Raw genomic sequence first — 17,272 nt, 5'->3', positions numbered from 1 at the left:
TTTTTATACATTTAATATAAAAAATAGATTTTGTGTTATTATGATTTTAAATTAATAAATTTAAACAAAAAACTATATTAATAACTTTTCTTAAAACAGGATATATAGTTGAAACTTGAAACTAAGCTTTTGCTAAGAAAATGTATTATCAAATTTAAACAAAAAATAACATTTTTTAGTTTTTGTATAGACCTCCGAAATCTGAGGACTGTGCCACTTAACCAAAAGATTTTAGAGGATAAACCTAGGTTCACCCATAAAATGGAACTTTAAATTCACCGCATTCTCTAAAACCAATCAAAGTGACATGTAAATAATTAAATTCTTGGATTTGTTCGTTCTAGAGATTCTAATTCGAGAAGAACCTGGGTAAGAGAAGGTAATCTACTTTTCGCACTCGTGTCTGTTTTTTTTTATTTGTCTAAAATGGACTGTTAGATAATCTATCCATAGAAAGGTAGATTATCTAACAAAAAAACATGTAAATAATTAAATTCTTGGATTTGTCATTCTTTTTTTTTAAACTTTTAATCAGTCCATTCTACTCCATAATCCTGTTTTTAAATTACATGGTCAAAGTTCAGTACTTTCTCGACTTGTTATTATCTCTGCATCCACCCATTTCTTTCGGTAACATTTCCTTATTCTGTATTGTACAAATCCAATGTTTTGTTCAAATAATATGAACAAGTGCTAATCTTTTGCTTAATATTTTACTAGTGACATATATCTATTACAAAAATGAGATTTGAATAATTCCTTGCTTTTCTTTTCTCATTTTGCATGAGATATGATTTCTGGAAATAAAAACCTTTTAAGTTATTTACAAACAATAAAAAGGTGACTTATTTGACTTTTGTTTTTATAGGGAAAATCTATAAATGTGAAAAGAAAAAATATTTCCGTTTTGATGAAAAACAACAATATATGATCGAAACTTAAAAAGGCAATGTATTGAAGTTTAATGATTTTGCTCATTATTAAAGCCGTAATACCCACACTAAAATATATTTGTTGATTACACTATTTGATCAGATTTAAGTGAAATAAAAATATATGTGTGAGTAATAAATTATTGATTAATGATTACTTCTATTATAATAAACACATTAATTTTATTACAAAAACGAGATTTGAATAATTCTTTTTCTTTTGTTAGTTTGCATGAGATATGATTTATGGAAGTACATATCTTTTTAAGTTCTTTACAAACAATAGAAATGAGATTTTATTTGACTTTTGTTTTCATTTCATTGAAGGAAAATTTTATAAATGTAAAAAGAAAAAACATTTCCATTTCATTCTACAAAAAGATGGTAATGGTAAAATGGAAACAGGCACCAGGAGTAGTTTATAAAAGACCATAAGACATGACATAAACATGCATATTCCTATCTTCATCTCTTTAGACCAAACTAAAAGCGAGAAGGTAATCTACCTTTCTCACTCGTGTCTGTTTTTTTTTGTTTTCAGTTTCTTTCATTAGATTGTAATCTATATTAGCCAGAACACTGATTATAAATCATAATGCGAGATTTCCAGTAATCTCTTTAATGAGAGATGATCATTGGCCAACCAAATTATCTACAACTGGGTTTGTTTTTGATAAGTAGTGTATACTTCAATTTTATTGACCTACCATTTTGGTTTTCTGATCATCTGTCATATATGATTCATACAATTTATTTTTTGCATATGAAATATGTTTTATGGATTTCTATGCACTTTTGCTTTCTTTTGTACAGCTAGTGTCAATATTGTGTGGAATATATGAATCTTGAGATTTAGTCCTTAAGAAAAAGGTTTCGAATTTGATTTTTATGGCTAAGTGTTGTTTCCGGTAAATGTTGACATCATTTTAATAGGAGAAATGCCGAAGGAGAAACCAGTGCCAAGCAACAGGACCAGAGTGTCACCATACCCGCTTCGCTCTACAAGGACTCAAAAAGAACCTATCGAAGCACAAGCGCCAAGCCAATGGGAGGATGTACTGTGTGTGATCTGCCAAGAAGCGCCACACAATGCCATACTCCTGCGCTGCTCTTCATCCTCTACTGGATGCCGTGCTTACATGTGCGACACGAGTGTTCGTCACTCCAACTGTTTCAAGCAGTACCGCAAGAAAAACATGAATCGTGTAACCAAGGTCTTGAACTGTCCTTACTGTAGAGGAGAGGTTCATGAGGCGATGAAGGTGCAATCGGAAGGAAGGAGAGCTCTGAATGCTAAACCGAGATCTTGCGCTTTCGAGAACTGCAACTTATCGGGGACATACTCTCAACTTAAGAATCACTTGAAAGCTGACCACCCCCGTTCCACCCGACCCTTGGTTGACCAGGGGAGAGTGCGGGCATGGGAACAAATGCAAAGAGATACTGAGCACAATGATATCATGACTGCAGCTGGTCTCCCGACTGGCTTGGAGGTTTTCCATGAACAGCTTCCCGATGTTCCTCCCCGTCTAGTGATTTTTCTCTGGTCAATGGAGTGGTGCAAGGTATATTGCATCATCAGCTTCCCAATACACTTCCGTATAGTTTCGTGATCCGGGCTGAGTTCAATGGGGTGGTGAGGGACTATCTTTTGCGTTTCAATGGATTTGGCGCTGATTCGCCTGTCATGCGCAACACTACGGCCATGAACATAATTGGTAGATGGACTCCTGAAGGTTTTTAATTTTGTTTAGCTTCCTTTTACTAACCCAAAATTTTGAATATTGTTCAAAAATTTAATGTCTAGATTACCTTTTTCTTGGTATCTCAAAAGCATCCAAAATGTTCAAATTATCCTATCAATCTGTAGCTCATATAAGTGATTCTCCAATGCTTATTTATAAAATAAATATATTATAACAACTAATTAAAGTTTTCATTTTAATTTCAAATAATTCTTTAGTTTATATAATCTAGGTTAAATAATATTATGTTATTTTAATTATACATATGATTTTAGATATATATAATATATAGTCGGGTTGGTTATTATTTGGGTGTATTAAATTGTGTATATTTCTCCAAATTCAACAATAACTTTTTATTCTAAAGAGATGAACTTTTGATCATTAATTTTATTTTTATTTAGGTTGGTTTTATCTTTGATGGTAAAATTATGTATAACTTAATACCTATTTTTAAAATTAAATAGAAAAGAATTAAAACTGACTGATTTAAAATTACAAAAATGAAATAATATATTGAAATTTATTTTAAATATTATTAAACATAAGAATTAGATTTGTTTGAGTATTTTTTTATTATGTGTATATTGGATTGTACGAATATAAAAATTAAATTAAATTAAATTAAAACCAAAGTAAATATCAAGCAAAAATAAAGATTTTTTCAATATGGTAAAGTATATACTTTTAGATTATTAAAATTATTTAAAGCTATGCTATATTTTTTAATTATTTTATCAAAAATATGTTGATCGTAAAGAAGTCTTTTTAGTTTCTTTTTGTAATATATATTATCTTGCTTAAAATATTTGTTTTCAACTATATTTTATCATTTTTAAAATAAACACCAATTTTGGGATTTGTTTTTGAAAAATAATCTTATATTTGTTGAATATATTTAAAATAGTTTTAGATATTTTTATTTTTGTAGTCCTAATTTTATGAAAGTGTGATTTTTCAAAACATTATGAGAAATTGCCAAAATACCATTTTCATATTACCACTTTTCATGTTTACACTAACCACTTTTACCACTACTTTTAATAAAGGGTTTAGAATTGAAGGTTTAGGATTTAGGGTTTAGATTTAATGTTTTAGGGTTTAAGGTATATAGTTTAGGGTTTAGAGTTGAGGATTTAAGGTTTAGAGTTGAGGATTTAGGGTTTATAGTTTAGACTTTAGGGTTTAGAGTTTAGGATATTGAATTTAGGGTATATAGTTTAGGGTTTAGGGTTTAGAGTTGAAGATTTTGGGTTTAGAGTTTAGAATTGAAGGTTTCGTATTTAGAATTTGGGATTAGAATTTTGAAAAGCATATAAATACAAAGATATAAGAGTTTTTACCTTTTTAATAAATAAGGTATTTTTGAAAATATGTCTTTAGTGGTGGTAAAGATGAATAATGGTACCTTGAAAATGGTATTTTTGAAAATTCCTCAAACATTATAGAGATAATACAGCTGTTTCAACCCAAAAATAAAATTGTGCATACAGAAACATTTTAAAAGCTGATATATATATAAAATCAAATGTATAGAGAAATGGTTAAAGAGCAAAAAAGAGAAAGAATAATAAGATTATAGCATGTCTGAATTATTGGGTAAAAAGGTTGAAGGACGAGAAACGCCTGTCCAAGAAGATGAGATATATATTAGTGTGGAAAAGTTTTAAGTTCTAAAAAATTTAAGGACCATAGAATCGGGAGGATTGAACCCGACGTGAATCGAACACGCAACCTTCTGATCTGGAGTCAGACGCGCTACCATTGCGCCACGGATCCTTGGTGCTCTATAAAGCGTCTCCTAGTTAAATCTCCGCCATATTTAATTTGAATTTCCGACGAGATAAATTAGGGTTTATTGTTTGCGTCTCCTTCTCCCGGCGGCATTAGTCTGAATTAAATCGGCAGGTGCTTTCTGGTTGGAAGCGCATTGAGGTGAGGCTCCTCCTAGCTAAAGGTTTTGTATGTTTATTGGTTCAGCCATTGATTTTAGTATTACATCTGGGTTTTGGATTGGTGGTGCTGTTAGAAACAAGTATTGATTCTTTTTATGCCCTTAGGAAGAGTTATAAGATGGAGGAACTCGGCGAAATTTTAAAGAACAACAGGACGAAAGATATCTCTTGGCTTTGCTCTCTCTCAGAACCTGAGCTGGTAAAATATATATTTACTTATTTATTTTGAGTCCAGTCAACGATTGTTATTATTTACCAATCCATATTCGTGTTTTTTGCAGGATTTGCTCATCAGCTTAAAGAAGCTAGCCATTCATCGAGCTGAAACAACTTATCACGACGAACTAGCTGATCATTTTGATCTCAAGCTGCTCCGAGCTCTCGGTATGTCTTTGTATTTTGGCTTCTCTCAGATTCTGATAATCTAGTGGTAGTGGAGCAGCTTTCCATATTTTACAAGTTATACTGGGTACTCTTGCAGGGCTTGTGCTGATGGAATATGTAAGAAAAACGGATACTTGCCTTGTCCCAAGTGCTGGTCATCAACTGCAGGGTTTGGATCAATGCAATCTGTTGAAAACTCATGTCGATGATACAGCAATAGACATAGAGGAGATTGTGAGTGGAATCTGCAACATGAAAAAGAAAAAGAAGAAGAAGAGAAAACCCATCAGATTAAAAAATAAATCTCGCAAAAGGTTGGTTGGTTGGGGGATATATTCTGATCACAATCACTACTTGGGTCTACTTCTTCTTCTTCCTAGCTAAATTTTTTATGCCTTGCTTTGGTGTTTTGAAGGAGGCGTTACAAGTAGGCTGCTGTTCTTTGGTGGCGGGGAGGGAGGGTAGACTCTTGTTCAGTATAATGGAACATATGAAGGAAAACAATGAGGGATGTTTATCAGGCAGCGGGAGCACAAAAGATGAAGAAATGCAGTAAGCATGGTCGTGGACATGGTGGACGCAGGCAGGGGTGGCTTCGTTGAGCTTACCTTCCTTGAATAGTTGATATATAGGCAGCATAGTTAGGTTCTTTGGCCAAGCAAGAAGCTCAGTTTGTGCTGTCTGGTGGTAAAATTAGGAAACTTGTATTCTTCATAATGGTTTTGTTTGTTAATTTTATATCAAAGATGTCTTAGTATGAAGACGGACCCAAGTGTATCTTCATCATCGCTTTGTATTCATCATCGCTTTGTATTCATCAAATGTGAGGCGCAGGGATTTTTCTAAAAATTTAAAAAAGGTTGGGGGCCATAACATGATAAGTACCGAGTACAAGTCCTTAAAGTGCAAAAAGCAAAAGTATTTGTGATTAAAGGGTAACTGTGACGGGCTTACTTTACCAATGGGCCCGAGATCACTTTCTCTCTCACTCAACAGATTCATCAATCACTCGCAAAAGCTTCTTCGATTTCCCTCGTATCGTATGACTCTGGTGGAAATCAAAAATTTTTATGGAGTCGTTGCTTCGAGTTGATCGGACAGGGTTAGAAACCCTAACAGCGGGGGAGATGTGCAGTCGCAGAGTTTGGTCACACTCAGTGACCGTCACTGAACTCGATCTGGTAATTCCCCACCAAACCAACAACCGTATCTATCCTTATCTTTCATAACATGTTTCTTGTTGATAGGTGAGAGGTGTGTTACAAGGTATGCAAGGTCTGTGTAGCCCCTTCATTTTCTGGGACCAAACTGCACAGAGTTTCGTCGCCGAGATTAGAGCCTCTCATTTGTCTCCCACAAGCCTCCATTCCCTTCTCTCTCCTTTTTTGTATGCGGCAACATGTTTGAAGCTCGTAGAGTCTATCCTCGCTGGGATTAGTAGTAATAACTCTCCTCCTCCTCCTACCTTAATGGCGTTTTCTAACTCTGTCTCTGCCTGGCTCCAGGCAAGCCATCCATCCCACACCCTTCTTTTTACTTTTTCTTCTCAATTTTGCTGAGACTGATGATATACAAAAGTGGCGTTAGAACAGAAACTCAGAGACATTTCTTTGAACGAGGAAGTGAAGATCAACGATTCTACTCTTACTCTCACTCCAACTCTCTTGGGATTGACTAGCTCTTTATCTAGGTCTTTGCCCTCCTTATATACTATTTGCTCAGTCCTCTAAGAGAGAGAACTCCGTTTTTGATAAATACTTTCTTTTTCTGCTCCATTTGGTAGTCTGTGTTCAGGTGCTGAATACCTTTTACAAGTCGTACGAGGTGCTATCCCTCATGCGTATTTTGATTCAACTTATACTATTTCCACTGCTGAAGTTGCTGTCCACCTTCTTGATTTCCTTTACAAGAAGCTGGACCAAGTATGCCTTGTCCAAGGTGGTGAGGTTTGTTGCCCTTTCTCTCTCTCTTTCTTTTTTTTTAGTCTCTTCCCAAGCTGGTGGTATATTGATAATATCTGGACCAGGTGGAAGGATTTCACATGCTGCTCCAAATCTTTGCTGGAACTTTATTGCCTTATATAGAGGCTTTGGATTCATGGTTGTTTGATGGAACTCTTGATGATCCTTTCGGAGAGGTACGTCTTCTTCCTATTTTATTTATCTTCTGTGGCTGTTCCTTTTAGCAGCTTAACATCAGTGACTTCTTTACAAGGTTACCTAACTGAAAGTTAAACGATGATAAATCTTTTCTTGTGATAAATATTCACTTTTGCTTTTCGCAGTTGTTTTTTACAGCCAATCAATCGGTGTCCGTTAACGATGCAGAGTTTTGGGAGAAAAGTTACACGTTGATGAGGGTGCCGGGCCCCAAGTCAAGTGTATCTTCTCTAAATGAAAAGAAGGGACTGACTGGAACTGACTCTAGTTCAGTTTCTGACAAAGACAAAGAGCTGAGTAACCGGGTGCTATGCCCATTATTCTTAAAAGACATCTCTAAATCCATTGTTTCTGCTGGCAAGTCATTGCAGCTCATGCATCATATTCCTTCCACCTCTTCAGAGATTCAGTGCCATGGGAATTCTATACTACTGGCGAAAAACAGCAACATTAGGAGCACTGCAGACTTATCCTTGTCTGAAATCTTTTGTCTAACACTTGCTGGCCTTATAGGCCATGGTGATCACGTCTCTAGATATCTGTGGAAAGATGAGGCGGATGAGTGGGAGATTTCTCCAGCTTTAGCATCATATATAAGTGGAGAGCTGGAGAGTGGCATGGTTGACAAAGATCTCCCAGCTCTCACGTGCTCAGAGCGAATGTGGTATAAGTTGTTGGTCGGTGCAGTGCAAGAGAAAAGATCTATGGAGGCCAAATCAGAACAGCAGAGTGCATGTTATGTTACTGGTGTGAAGGACGGAAAAGATAGTCTAACTGTCAAAAAAGCGTTGCAGGGTTTATTTTGTCATGAAAACCCTGTTGTTTCAGTATCTAAAATGGATCTTGAGAGGAATAAAAATGCTTGGGATGCCTTGAACTTGTCACACAACTACTGTCTACCCTCTCTAAATGATGAGAGTTTGTTGAGTGCTGTTTTTGAGGGATGCGGCGTGGCAGATGCTGGATTGGGCGGCACAAACTACAAATTTGGATTCCAATTTGGTAGTTCTGAATATCTTTCTTCTCAGGATGACACAGGAGTTCTAGAAACGTTGTTTCCTTTCCCCACTTTGCTTCCGTCATTCCAGGTACTTTGATAGTAATGATATTAATCATTCTATGTCCACTCCTTCACTTTTAAACCACGTGCAATAGTTTCTGATAGCTGACTTTGGAATCTTTGTTATTAACAAAAGGCGAAGCTCCATATGTCAGAGTTCCTACCTTTCCAAAAGAATAGTACACTTCTTTCAAGAGTTCTCAGCTGGATGCTGAAGGCAGAGCCAAGGGATGCTCCGCTTCCTGTTGTGATAATGCAAGAATGCTTCACGATCTACATCAGGAGGCAGGTACGGTGCTGTAATACTTTGAATTGCCGTTTGTTTCTACGTGTGAACTTATGAAAGTTTTGCGTGTTGTAGGTGGACTACATTGGCAAAATGATTTTGTCAAAACTAATGAATGATTGGAAATTGATGCACGAACTTTCGGTGTTGCGTGCCATTTACTTGTTAGGTTCAGGTACGTTTTATGTGCTTCAGCATCTTTGTCCTCAGGGTCGTATCTGGCATCTTAATAAAACCGTAATATTTTCAGGGGACCTTCTGCAGCATTTTCTGACTGTCATATTCAACAAGCTGGGCAAGGGAGAGTTAACAAATGATGATTTTGAGTTGAACATAATCCTTCAGGTAACCAAGTTTGATTACGTTCTTTCTAGTGAAATTTCTTTATAGTAATCACTTCTAAAGAAGACTCTGCTTGTTAATTGTTAGCGTACTTATTCCCGTTCTATTGCTGGATATCGTGTTCACACAAACAAAGTTGAGTCCAAATTGTAATGGTTATCTACAGGAATCAATTAGAAATTCAGCTGATGCCATGCTGTTGAATAGTCCTGATTCATTGGTGGTATCCATTTCCAGAGATAGTTATTTAGACAAAGACAAAGATGACGTAGTACCTGTTTCTTCAACTCGTAAAAGCCGCGTTAATAACTTTGGGATAGACTGCCTCGAGTCTCTCAAATTCACTTATAAGGTACAGAGAAAGGCATTCACTCGTCCAACCAGTTGCAGCAATATTAACATTTGTGTACTTAAAGATCTATACTATTTTTTAAGGTGCCATGGCCGCTTGAGCTTATTGCCAATAGTGAGGCCATTAAAAAGTATAACCAGGTAACCCTTTCTTATCCATCTCTTTTTTTTTTGGGGTAGCAGCTTGTTGTTCTTATGTGTTAATTTTTTAAATGAAAATAGGTGATGGGATTTTTGCTGAAGGTCAAACGAGCAAAATATGTGCTTGATAAAGCACGAAGGTGGATGTGGAAGGTTTTTGATATCTCTTGAATTCATTTCTTTCTTTTTAGATTCTTTCATGTGACATTTAAATCCAGTTTCAAAGAGGCTAATCAGTCTTGATCAATATATAAAGAGTATTGATAATAACGTGGTTTAGTTTGATATTCTTAGTGACTTGGTGTGTTTGTTTATTATAGGGTAAAGGCTCTGCAACAAAAATCCGCAAGCACCACTGGTTACTGGAACAAAAGCTCCTCAATTTTGTGGATGCTTTTCATCAATACGTAATGGACAGGGTATTGTCTGATATTATATGATTGGTTATAATTACAATTATCATTTTTCGTTGTTTAAGTATGTGCAAGAGTTGTGGGCAAAATAGAGAGTGGATCTTGTAAACAGGTATATCACACGGCATGGCGCGAACTGTGCGAAGCAATGGTAAAAGCAGGGTCTCTGGACGAGGTCATATATGTACATGAGACCTACTTGTTATCGATTCAGAGGCAATGCTTTGTGGTTCAAGAAAAGCTGGTAAGTGGACCATTACATGATATTTCTTCAGTTGCAATAAGATTTTTATACATATGAATTCGTGGCGGTATAAAACCAAGTGTTTGGTGGTTGGTTGGTGTATAGTGGGCAATCATTGCAAGTCGGATCAACATGATTCTGGGATTAGCTCTAGAGTTCTACTCGATACAACAGACACTAAGCAGCGGTGGAGCAGTTTCAGCAGCGATCAAGGCTAGATGCGAAATGGAAATAGACCGCATTGAGAAACAATTTGAAGACTGCATAGCTTTCCTCCTTAGAGTAAGGGCCCCATCTTTATTCTGTAATTGGAGCAATCTTAGTTGATAAAGGTGGTTGGTTATTTATTGGGGGGGAAATTGAACTTGCAGGTACTGTCTTCGAAGCTGAATGTGGGACACTTTCCTCATTTGGCTGATTTAGTAACCAGGATCAATTACAATTATCACTACATGTCCGACACTGGAAGCTTGATGACTGTTTCTGGAGCAGAGACCAGCTCATCCAGAACCTGAATGAGCTGTGGTCTCAGGCTTTTCTTGAGTTCTTTCATAGTAGTAGCTTTCAAAGTTTTAAAATAGATATGATTGTAAGATGTGGGTGGATGCATTATTAGCTCAAAGACAATTTCCAGTTTGTATATGTTTTATGTGCTTGTGATGTTTGAAACTCGAAATGGTATGTAAAAGGTGTTGAGGCAAAAGAAAAGAAGAAAAGTTATAATGGAATTTTCCTTTAATTTTTATAAATGAAATTGTCTGATTTAAATAAAACTACGAAAGGTTAGTGGTTGCTTGCGCCAGCGCCGGTCCGATTTGTTTCTTTTGCTTAATATTTTGTAGATCTGATATTTTTTTCGTTAGTGTTATGCTTTTTTAGTTCTTGTGTGGTTTGGGATGTGGCTTGTCTTCCTTTGAAGGTTAGTGGTGGGTGAAGTGCTTTCTCAACGGGTTAGGATATGGGGAGGCTATATGTTCCGGACTTGGTGTCTTTGTACCGCTCCTCCTTCTTGGTCGTAGCTTTTGGATCAGGTGTGCTCCTACTTCTCCTCGTTCTCGTGAGCTATTGGTAATCTGTGTTTGTCAAAGTCTCTTTTGTTGGGTTCGTCTCTTGGATGATAATACCGTCAGCAAAACACTTAATCCTAAATCATCTACTTGCTTCTTCTCTAATATTACATTTTTCCTTCCACAATTATTTTTGGTACAAAAGAAACGTGGTTTTGTCGGGACAGGTTAAATGCAATCCGGAGAGTTTTACAAAGATTCAGTACTTCTTCACTGACAAAATAAATAGATGACTTTCAAAATCCATACAGAGAACATTACATTATAACTCTGGTCATGATGAATACACAGCTGCTAATTTGAGACCTCAAAATCAACCCCCAACTTCTTTCCTTTTGGGGCAGACAAAAAAAACAAACCACTAATCGATTGTGATCTAAGAAGACAACAAGAAGTGATCACTCTAGTCACTAAGTACAAGTCTGCTTATGAATGGGGTCATGGCTGCAAGAAGCGCCTTTGGACACTCCTCATGCGGCAGATGACCACATCCTGAGATTGCTACTAGCCTCTGTTTGTTCAACAATAATAACGTTACTCCCCTGAGACTGAAATTTATTTCTTAAAAACTAGAAGATGTACGGAGTGGAGGGACTTACAGAGTTGAAGAGTTTTGAAGCCATCACTTGGGAGGACTTGAGGGGAACAAGTGCGTCCTCTGCTCCAGCAACGACTAATACTGGTAAGTTTTCCACTGCCTTGAGAAGCGACTGTGCATTTTGAGTCGAAAGCACCATCTCGGATGAGAGTCTACCTATCTCGTGAAGTGCCTCGTCCCAGCCTTCGACATGGAGCGGTGCCTTGTATAGCTTTAAGACATCTGTTGTCATCTTGGCAGGATCATACCAAGCTCGTCGGTTCACCACCTGAGCTATCTCAGTTCGGAGTAGCGGGCGAACAAGGTGTTTCTTTCCTAGTGATGTGTGCAGAAGTATTCTTGCAAAAGCTGGGACTACTTCCCTCGTCAAGCTTACATTAAGCAAAACCACTCCTTTCACTTTGATGTTGGTCGATGCTGCTACCAATCTTTGTGCAGCCTTGAGAGCAATCAAACCTCCATCATCATGGCCAACCAAGACTACCGAAGCAAATCCCATTTCACGGCAAAAAGCAACAAGCATGTCAACCTGCAATGCAAACATCCCCAAGAACAGATAAGATCATTTACAAAAGCAGCTTCCCATGAGTATTATTATTAGTCTCCACCAAAAAATTACCTGATTTTCCAGAGTGTAAGGGTTTGGCAAATCTCTTTCCTCCAAATCCTTTAGATGAGGCCTAGCGGTTAATCCCCATCCAGGCCTATCAAAAGCAGTGACAAGACAGCCAAGCTGATGGGCGAGAGAAGGCATCACATTCCTCCAAGAGAAGACCCCACCTCCAAATCCATGAACCAGCACTACACCAAATTGACCGCTTCCATCTGAGGGATCTTGCTGCTGCTCCCCGCAACTGGATGAATTCATGTCATCTGCTTCTTCCTGAGTGTCTTTGAAAAGAAGAGGAGAAGTGGGAGAAGAACCCTCAAGGAGAGGATCATGCAAGGAAGAAGAAGAAGAATTGTTGAAGAGGCTGCTGCAGCTTTTATGGTGATGATGATTGAGCTTGTTTCTCGTAACCATGGTCAATAACTTCCTGTCAAGCTTCAACCTTCCAGCCATCGATTCAGGGACATTGAGCATAGAATTAGGTTCAGGAGGAGGAGAGGCAGGTGTGGAAATCTTGTAATGAAGAGAGAGACCTGTGACAGTAAGGAACAAGCTGTCAAGATCAGCAAGCACTCTCACGGGAAGCTCTCCAGCATCATGTTGGGATGTTGAGGAAGAAGGAAGAAGCTTTCGTCTGACCTCGCCGTCAGTCTTGGAGACCTTGCGTACCAGAGGAATAGGAGAACGTGGGAGTTTCTGGTAACTGGAGAAGACACCTTTACATGAAAGAAGCTGCAAAAACAAAACGAAACAAGACAAGAGAGTCAAATAATAATAATAATGAGATGTTTATAGTTAAAAGCAGAGAGAGAGATGAATAGTACAGCTTCAGGGTCGACTCTGGAGTGAAACAAGAGTTTCCTCCTAGCTCTGCAGCTGGTTCTGTAAGCAACAACGGTATGACCAAGAGCGAAAACGACAGAAGAGAGGAACAAAACGGGCATTCCCCAAGACTTTTTGAGATGGAGACGTTGCCTTGAGGGAGAGATGGATGATGCGGACTCATCAGTAGGGTTAAGCTGAGAATTAGCAGTGAAAATACAAGCTTTAACAGAGAGAAGAAGAACGGAGAGAAGAGAAGACAAGGAGACAGTTCCGAGGTAAGGTCCGTGAGAGAGGGCAGGGGCATCGGAGAGGGAATAGACGGAGATGAGGAGGAAAGATCTGAGGAGGGAGAGGAGAGGAATGTCGGTGAGAGAGGATTTGAAGGAGTAACGGGAGAGGTGGTGATGGAAGGAGTAGCAGGTCAAACAAGTGAAGCTTGATAGCAAAAAGGTTGGAACCAAGACATCGCCGATGGCAACGAGGACAGGCAAGGAGGAGACTAAGAGGGAGACCAACATGGCCACCATGAAAAAAACCGTCTTTACGCATCTCCCCAACTTCTCTACCATTTTCCCCATTCTATTCTATTCTATTCTATTCTTCCCCCCCACCCCCCAACAAATCAAATCAAATCAAATCAAAAGAGATCCCTTTTGATTGATCTATGTTGGTGGTGTTGAAGCGAGAAGAAACCAGAAATCCACCAAGCTCGGAGGATTTTTTGATGATGATGACGACTTGTTGTTCATCTGCCGGCGGCAAGAAATGAAGCTTGATGGATGGATTGGGGAGAGACACCAAAAAGCAATATCTAATCCCCTTGAAAACAAAAAAAAAAAGAAGGGGGAATCAAAAAGCCATTGCTACTACGATTCTGAAACAAAGGATCAAAGCTTTTAAACAAGAATTTCAGAATCGTAGCGGAACGGCGAAACCCAGAGAGAGAGAGAGAGAAATGGAGATTAGAAAAAAGGGAGAAACACACTTCCTTTTTTGTTTGTAGACAGAGGAAAAACAAAACAAAACCTCCCCCTTTTTTCTCCTCCTATTTTCTCACCACCCTTTTTTTTTATATAAGAGCTTTTATTTAGTAAGATATTCACTTTATCGCTCATTTTTCCATTCATATGAGAAAAAATGCCAATTTAAGATTTTATTCCACATCATTTAAGTAACGCCTATCCCCCACAATTGCTATTTTCCATTGTTTCATCCGCTTACCAAAAAACTGTATGAATCATCAAAGTGTTATGTGTCTCTAACATATGATATGAGATATCAATAATACCCTTTAGCTCATCAGAATCATCCATCATTCCACACTTCTTCTATTCTATGCCACATAATATCTTCATTCTCAAATCTCAAACCTAATCGCCAACACAGAACTTGCCTTGCTTCCTTTTTCAATTAATTTATCTTTTCTAATTATTCTTTTTTTTTCTCACTGATTTCTATTTTTTGTTTTTTGTCACAACACTGATTTCTAATTATTCACAAGTGTTAGTATATTAAACAACAATTATATGTGGTGACTGTTATACCCCTATAGAGGAAGTACTGTCACAGTAGTTGGCTTCACAAGACAACAGATAACGGGAGAATCGAGGCTGTTTTTTCTTTTTCTCTTTTTTTTTTTTGATTTTGGTGACCGTTAACTTTCAAACTTGGATTTCGTGTAGTTTCTGAAGATTCTTGTCGGGGACCATTTTATTGTCACAACACTCCCTACATTTCCCACTCTTTCTCTCAATCAGTGTATGTGTGTCTACCTTATAACATAAAAACAGCGTGGACAATCCTCACTAAATATATCATACTTTGCTTGTAAGTTGTAACCTTTTGATGACAAAAAGAAAAAATATATCATACGTATATGCAAATTAAATGTCAGCAAACTATCTGGTTGTAACTAGAAATTCGTGTAACCAAAATGCATCGATAAATCACTTAATGGAAGGCACATAGGTTCTTTTTAACAGTATGTCTCTTCTGATTTACTTCTTGAATATACTTTCATATTAATATTTTTTGTTCAATATATCAACTTTTTACTTTGAAAAGTAAAGGATGTGCGTCTTTTCAATTAGTCTTTAGGTCATATGCTACATATGAAAAAATAAAGAATCATAATGTTCTAAGAATAAAATAGAAATCATTAGAAAACATCCTCTAGTTTGCTTCACTACAAGCAAAAAAAGAGTAATCTGCAGTCCAAAAATAACGCAAAAAAAAGAAGGTGAAAATGGCTGGGACTACAAGAAGATTTGTTCCAAAAACTACAAGAAGATTTCAAGGACATGAGCCTAGTTTACATTATTAAGAGCAAAATGATAGGGCAGATTCATTAGCCAGAGAGGCAAAGGTAAAAAGATTTATTTTCTTCTATATAGATCAGACACAAACAAACAAAGATAGTCTTAAGAGAATCGGCTTGTTTGAACAAAATTTGGTCATATATAGATGGTAGCTTTAAAAAAAGTGAAAATGGCCAGACATCAAAATGACGTTGATGCTTTTTTTCGATTTTCTATTTGTGAGATCAATGCTTATAAGACCGATCACGGCCAGGGCTAGTTAGTGAATTTAAATAGTTTTCAAAAGACAATATAAGATGCACAAATGTTGAAAAAGGTAGGCAACGCCTAGCAGCAGCAGAGGAAACATCACGTGCATGGGGTCCCTAAACCCAAAATCCAGTAGTTTTCTTTCTTTCTTTGCTTTTTGCTCTCATATAGTTCTGATGAACTTTCACACTTTTGAGCAGCTCACGTGGGCCATACTTGCTGCAGCATCTAAAGCTGCCCGAGGTACAAATCCTTCCCCCACCATTTTAACTCACTTTCATGCATCCCCTCTCCCACCAATTTCACCGTTTTATCTGGTTTTCTTTTAACCAGTCTATAACAAATAATTGAACTAGATCTCCCTCTCTCTATCTCTTTTTGGCTAAAGGTTAACTATATCCCATTTAGACTACATTTATTTATTTATTTTTCGTTTCTATCTGCAATAGGATCCGAGGCAGAGGATTCTGTCAACTCGTGTTTTCTTAATACTATTGAATGAATTTGGATTCTTAATCTATTGAATTCCCATGCCAAAAGAAAATTTAATTAATACATGTTAGTTTCTTGGAAGCTGGAAAACTAATTTTAACAGTTATCAGTGTGTACCCATGACTTAATTTGGGTTGAAATAATAAACGACCAACTTGTTTTATGATTTGTCAGTTAACCACACATGTCGTGTCGGGTATATAAGTGCGCTGTTTGACATACTGAGTGTCTAAAGCTTATTTGATAGTAATGGACTAATATAATACTAGCCTAGCCTTTAACTAACTCACCAGTTTTCGTTAGTTAAATGTTTTTATATCCTCTTCTCCTGCAGTACTCTCTCGCAACAACCCACTTACGATTACCCTTTCTTTCAAAACATTTGAGTTCTAATCTTCGTGTATATTAACTGAGAAATCACTTAACTGATTTTTATTTATGTGTCGACAGCTGAAATTTCAAAAAATGTTATAATTTGATTGGTCGATATTTTTTATTAATTATTTATTTTATTTAGATCTAAAAATAAAAGGAAATTCTGGAACTCATTAATTCAAGTTACCATATAATACATGTAATATTACAAATAATAGTTTCTGGTAACTAATTGTAGAATTATAGAAAGAATATATAATATGTCATCAATTTGATTATTTTATCAATTTTTATTTATAATTATATAAAATACTAATATGATTTTTACAAAAATAAATATAATGGTTGTGTACTTTTATACAAAGAATTATATTTCTATGTAATGCATTATTATTAAAACTTTTTATGTTTTTAAATTCTGCACATGGTTTATAAATTGTTTATAGATATTTTGAAATTATTTAAGATCATTTTTCATTCTAGCTTACAAAGTCATTTTATTAGAGTTCACATATCATTTATAAGACTTTTATTTAATCGTTATAAAGGTTTATAAATTCATTTATAATATTTATAAAATGTTATAAAATCATTTGTAAATTATTTTTAATCTATTTAGTATTGTATAAATGTGTAGATATGATAATTATATAGTACTGTTAAAACTAGTTTTATTGTAAATTCAATTATTGTAATTTACATAGAAATGGTTTTCTAAATTCATTG

General features: G+C 36.3%; 4 protein-coding genes and 1 non-coding gene across 7 annotated transcripts; 3 read left to right on the top strand and 2 right to left on the bottom strand.

The window, feature by feature from the left end:
• The first annotated feature begins 1,870 nt into the window (after positions 1 to 1,870).
• LOC108830496 (uncharacterized) lies at positions 1,871 to 2,545 on the top strand. The gene has a single exon (XM_018604091.2). The coding sequence runs from the start codon at positions 1,871 to 1,873 to the stop codon at positions 2,543 to 2,545; it is 675 nt and encodes a 224-aa protein (XP_018459593.2).
• A 1,783-nt stretch (positions 2,546 to 4,328) lies between these two features.
• LOC108840131 (uncharacterized) lies at positions 4,329 to 5,819 on the top strand. 3 transcript variants are annotated; one of them, XM_056993686.1, is made up of 5 exons: positions 4,329 to 4,612; positions 4,742 to 4,831; positions 4,914 to 5,016; positions 5,114 to 5,330; positions 5,432 to 5,819. In XM_056993686.1, the coding sequence occupies exons 2-5, from the start codon at positions 4,751 to 4,753 to the stop codon at positions 5,445 to 5,447; spliced, it is 417 nt and encodes a 138-aa protein (XP_056849666.1). In that variant the 5' UTR covers positions 4,329 to 4,612; positions 4,742 to 4,750; the 3' UTR covers positions 5,448 to 5,819. The 3 variants fall into 3 exon arrangements, with proteins under 3 accessions (XP_056849666.1, XP_018468459.1, XP_018468458.1); XM_018612957.2 differs by having other exon boundaries at positions 4,330 to 4,634; positions 4,738 to 4,831; XM_018612956.2 differs by having other exon boundaries at positions 4,344 to 4,612; positions 4,738 to 4,831.
• Positions 4,385 to 4,456, bottom strand: TRNAW-CCA (transfer RNA tryptophan (anticodon CCA)). Its single transcript has one exon. It is a non-coding gene; the product is annotated as a tRNA-Trp (tRNA).
• Positions 5,820 to 5,967: 148 nt separating the features above from the next.
• LOC108843003 (uncharacterized) lies at positions 5,968 to 10,740 on the top strand. Its single transcript, XM_018616076.2, has 16 exons — positions 5,968 to 6,197; positions 6,264 to 6,521; positions 6,609 to 6,706; positions 6,800 to 6,962; positions 7,043 to 7,153; positions 7,301 to 8,263; positions 8,372 to 8,524; positions 8,597 to 8,696; positions 8,772 to 8,866; positions 9,030 to 9,215; positions 9,299 to 9,355; positions 9,437 to 9,508; positions 9,676 to 9,774; positions 9,881 to 10,012; positions 10,118 to 10,294; positions 10,384 to 10,740. The coding sequence occupies exons 1-16, from the start codon at positions 6,087 to 6,089 to the stop codon at positions 10,525 to 10,527; spliced, it is 2,919 nt and encodes a 972-aa protein (XP_018471578.1). The 5' UTR covers positions 5,968 to 6,086; the 3' UTR covers positions 10,528 to 10,740.
• Positions 10,741 to 11,266: 526 nt separating this feature from the next.
• Positions 11,267 to 14,166, bottom strand: LOC108842967 (uncharacterized). The gene is made up of 4 exons (XM_018616034.2): positions 13,112 to 14,166; positions 12,297 to 13,019; positions 11,679 to 12,206; positions 11,267 to 11,590 (listed from the first exon to the last, which is right to left on the bottom strand). Exons 1-4 carry the CDS (start codon positions 13,688 to 13,690, stop codon positions 11,483 to 11,485), a joined length of 1,938 nt encoding a protein of 645 aa, XP_018471536.1. The 5' UTR covers positions 13,691 to 14,166; the 3' UTR covers positions 11,267 to 11,482.
• Between the last annotated feature and the right edge of the window lie 3,106 nt (positions 14,167 to 17,272).

The sequence above is a fragment of the Raphanus sativus genome, chromosome 2, assembly GCF_000801105.2.
Source record: "Raphanus sativus cultivar WK10039 chromosome 2, ASM80110v3, whole genome shotgun sequence".
Classification (NCBI taxonomy): domain Eukaryota; kingdom Viridiplantae; phylum Streptophyta; class Magnoliopsida; order Brassicales; family Brassicaceae; genus Raphanus; species Raphanus sativus.
This window is presented reverse-complemented; position numbering and strand designations above follow the sequence as displayed.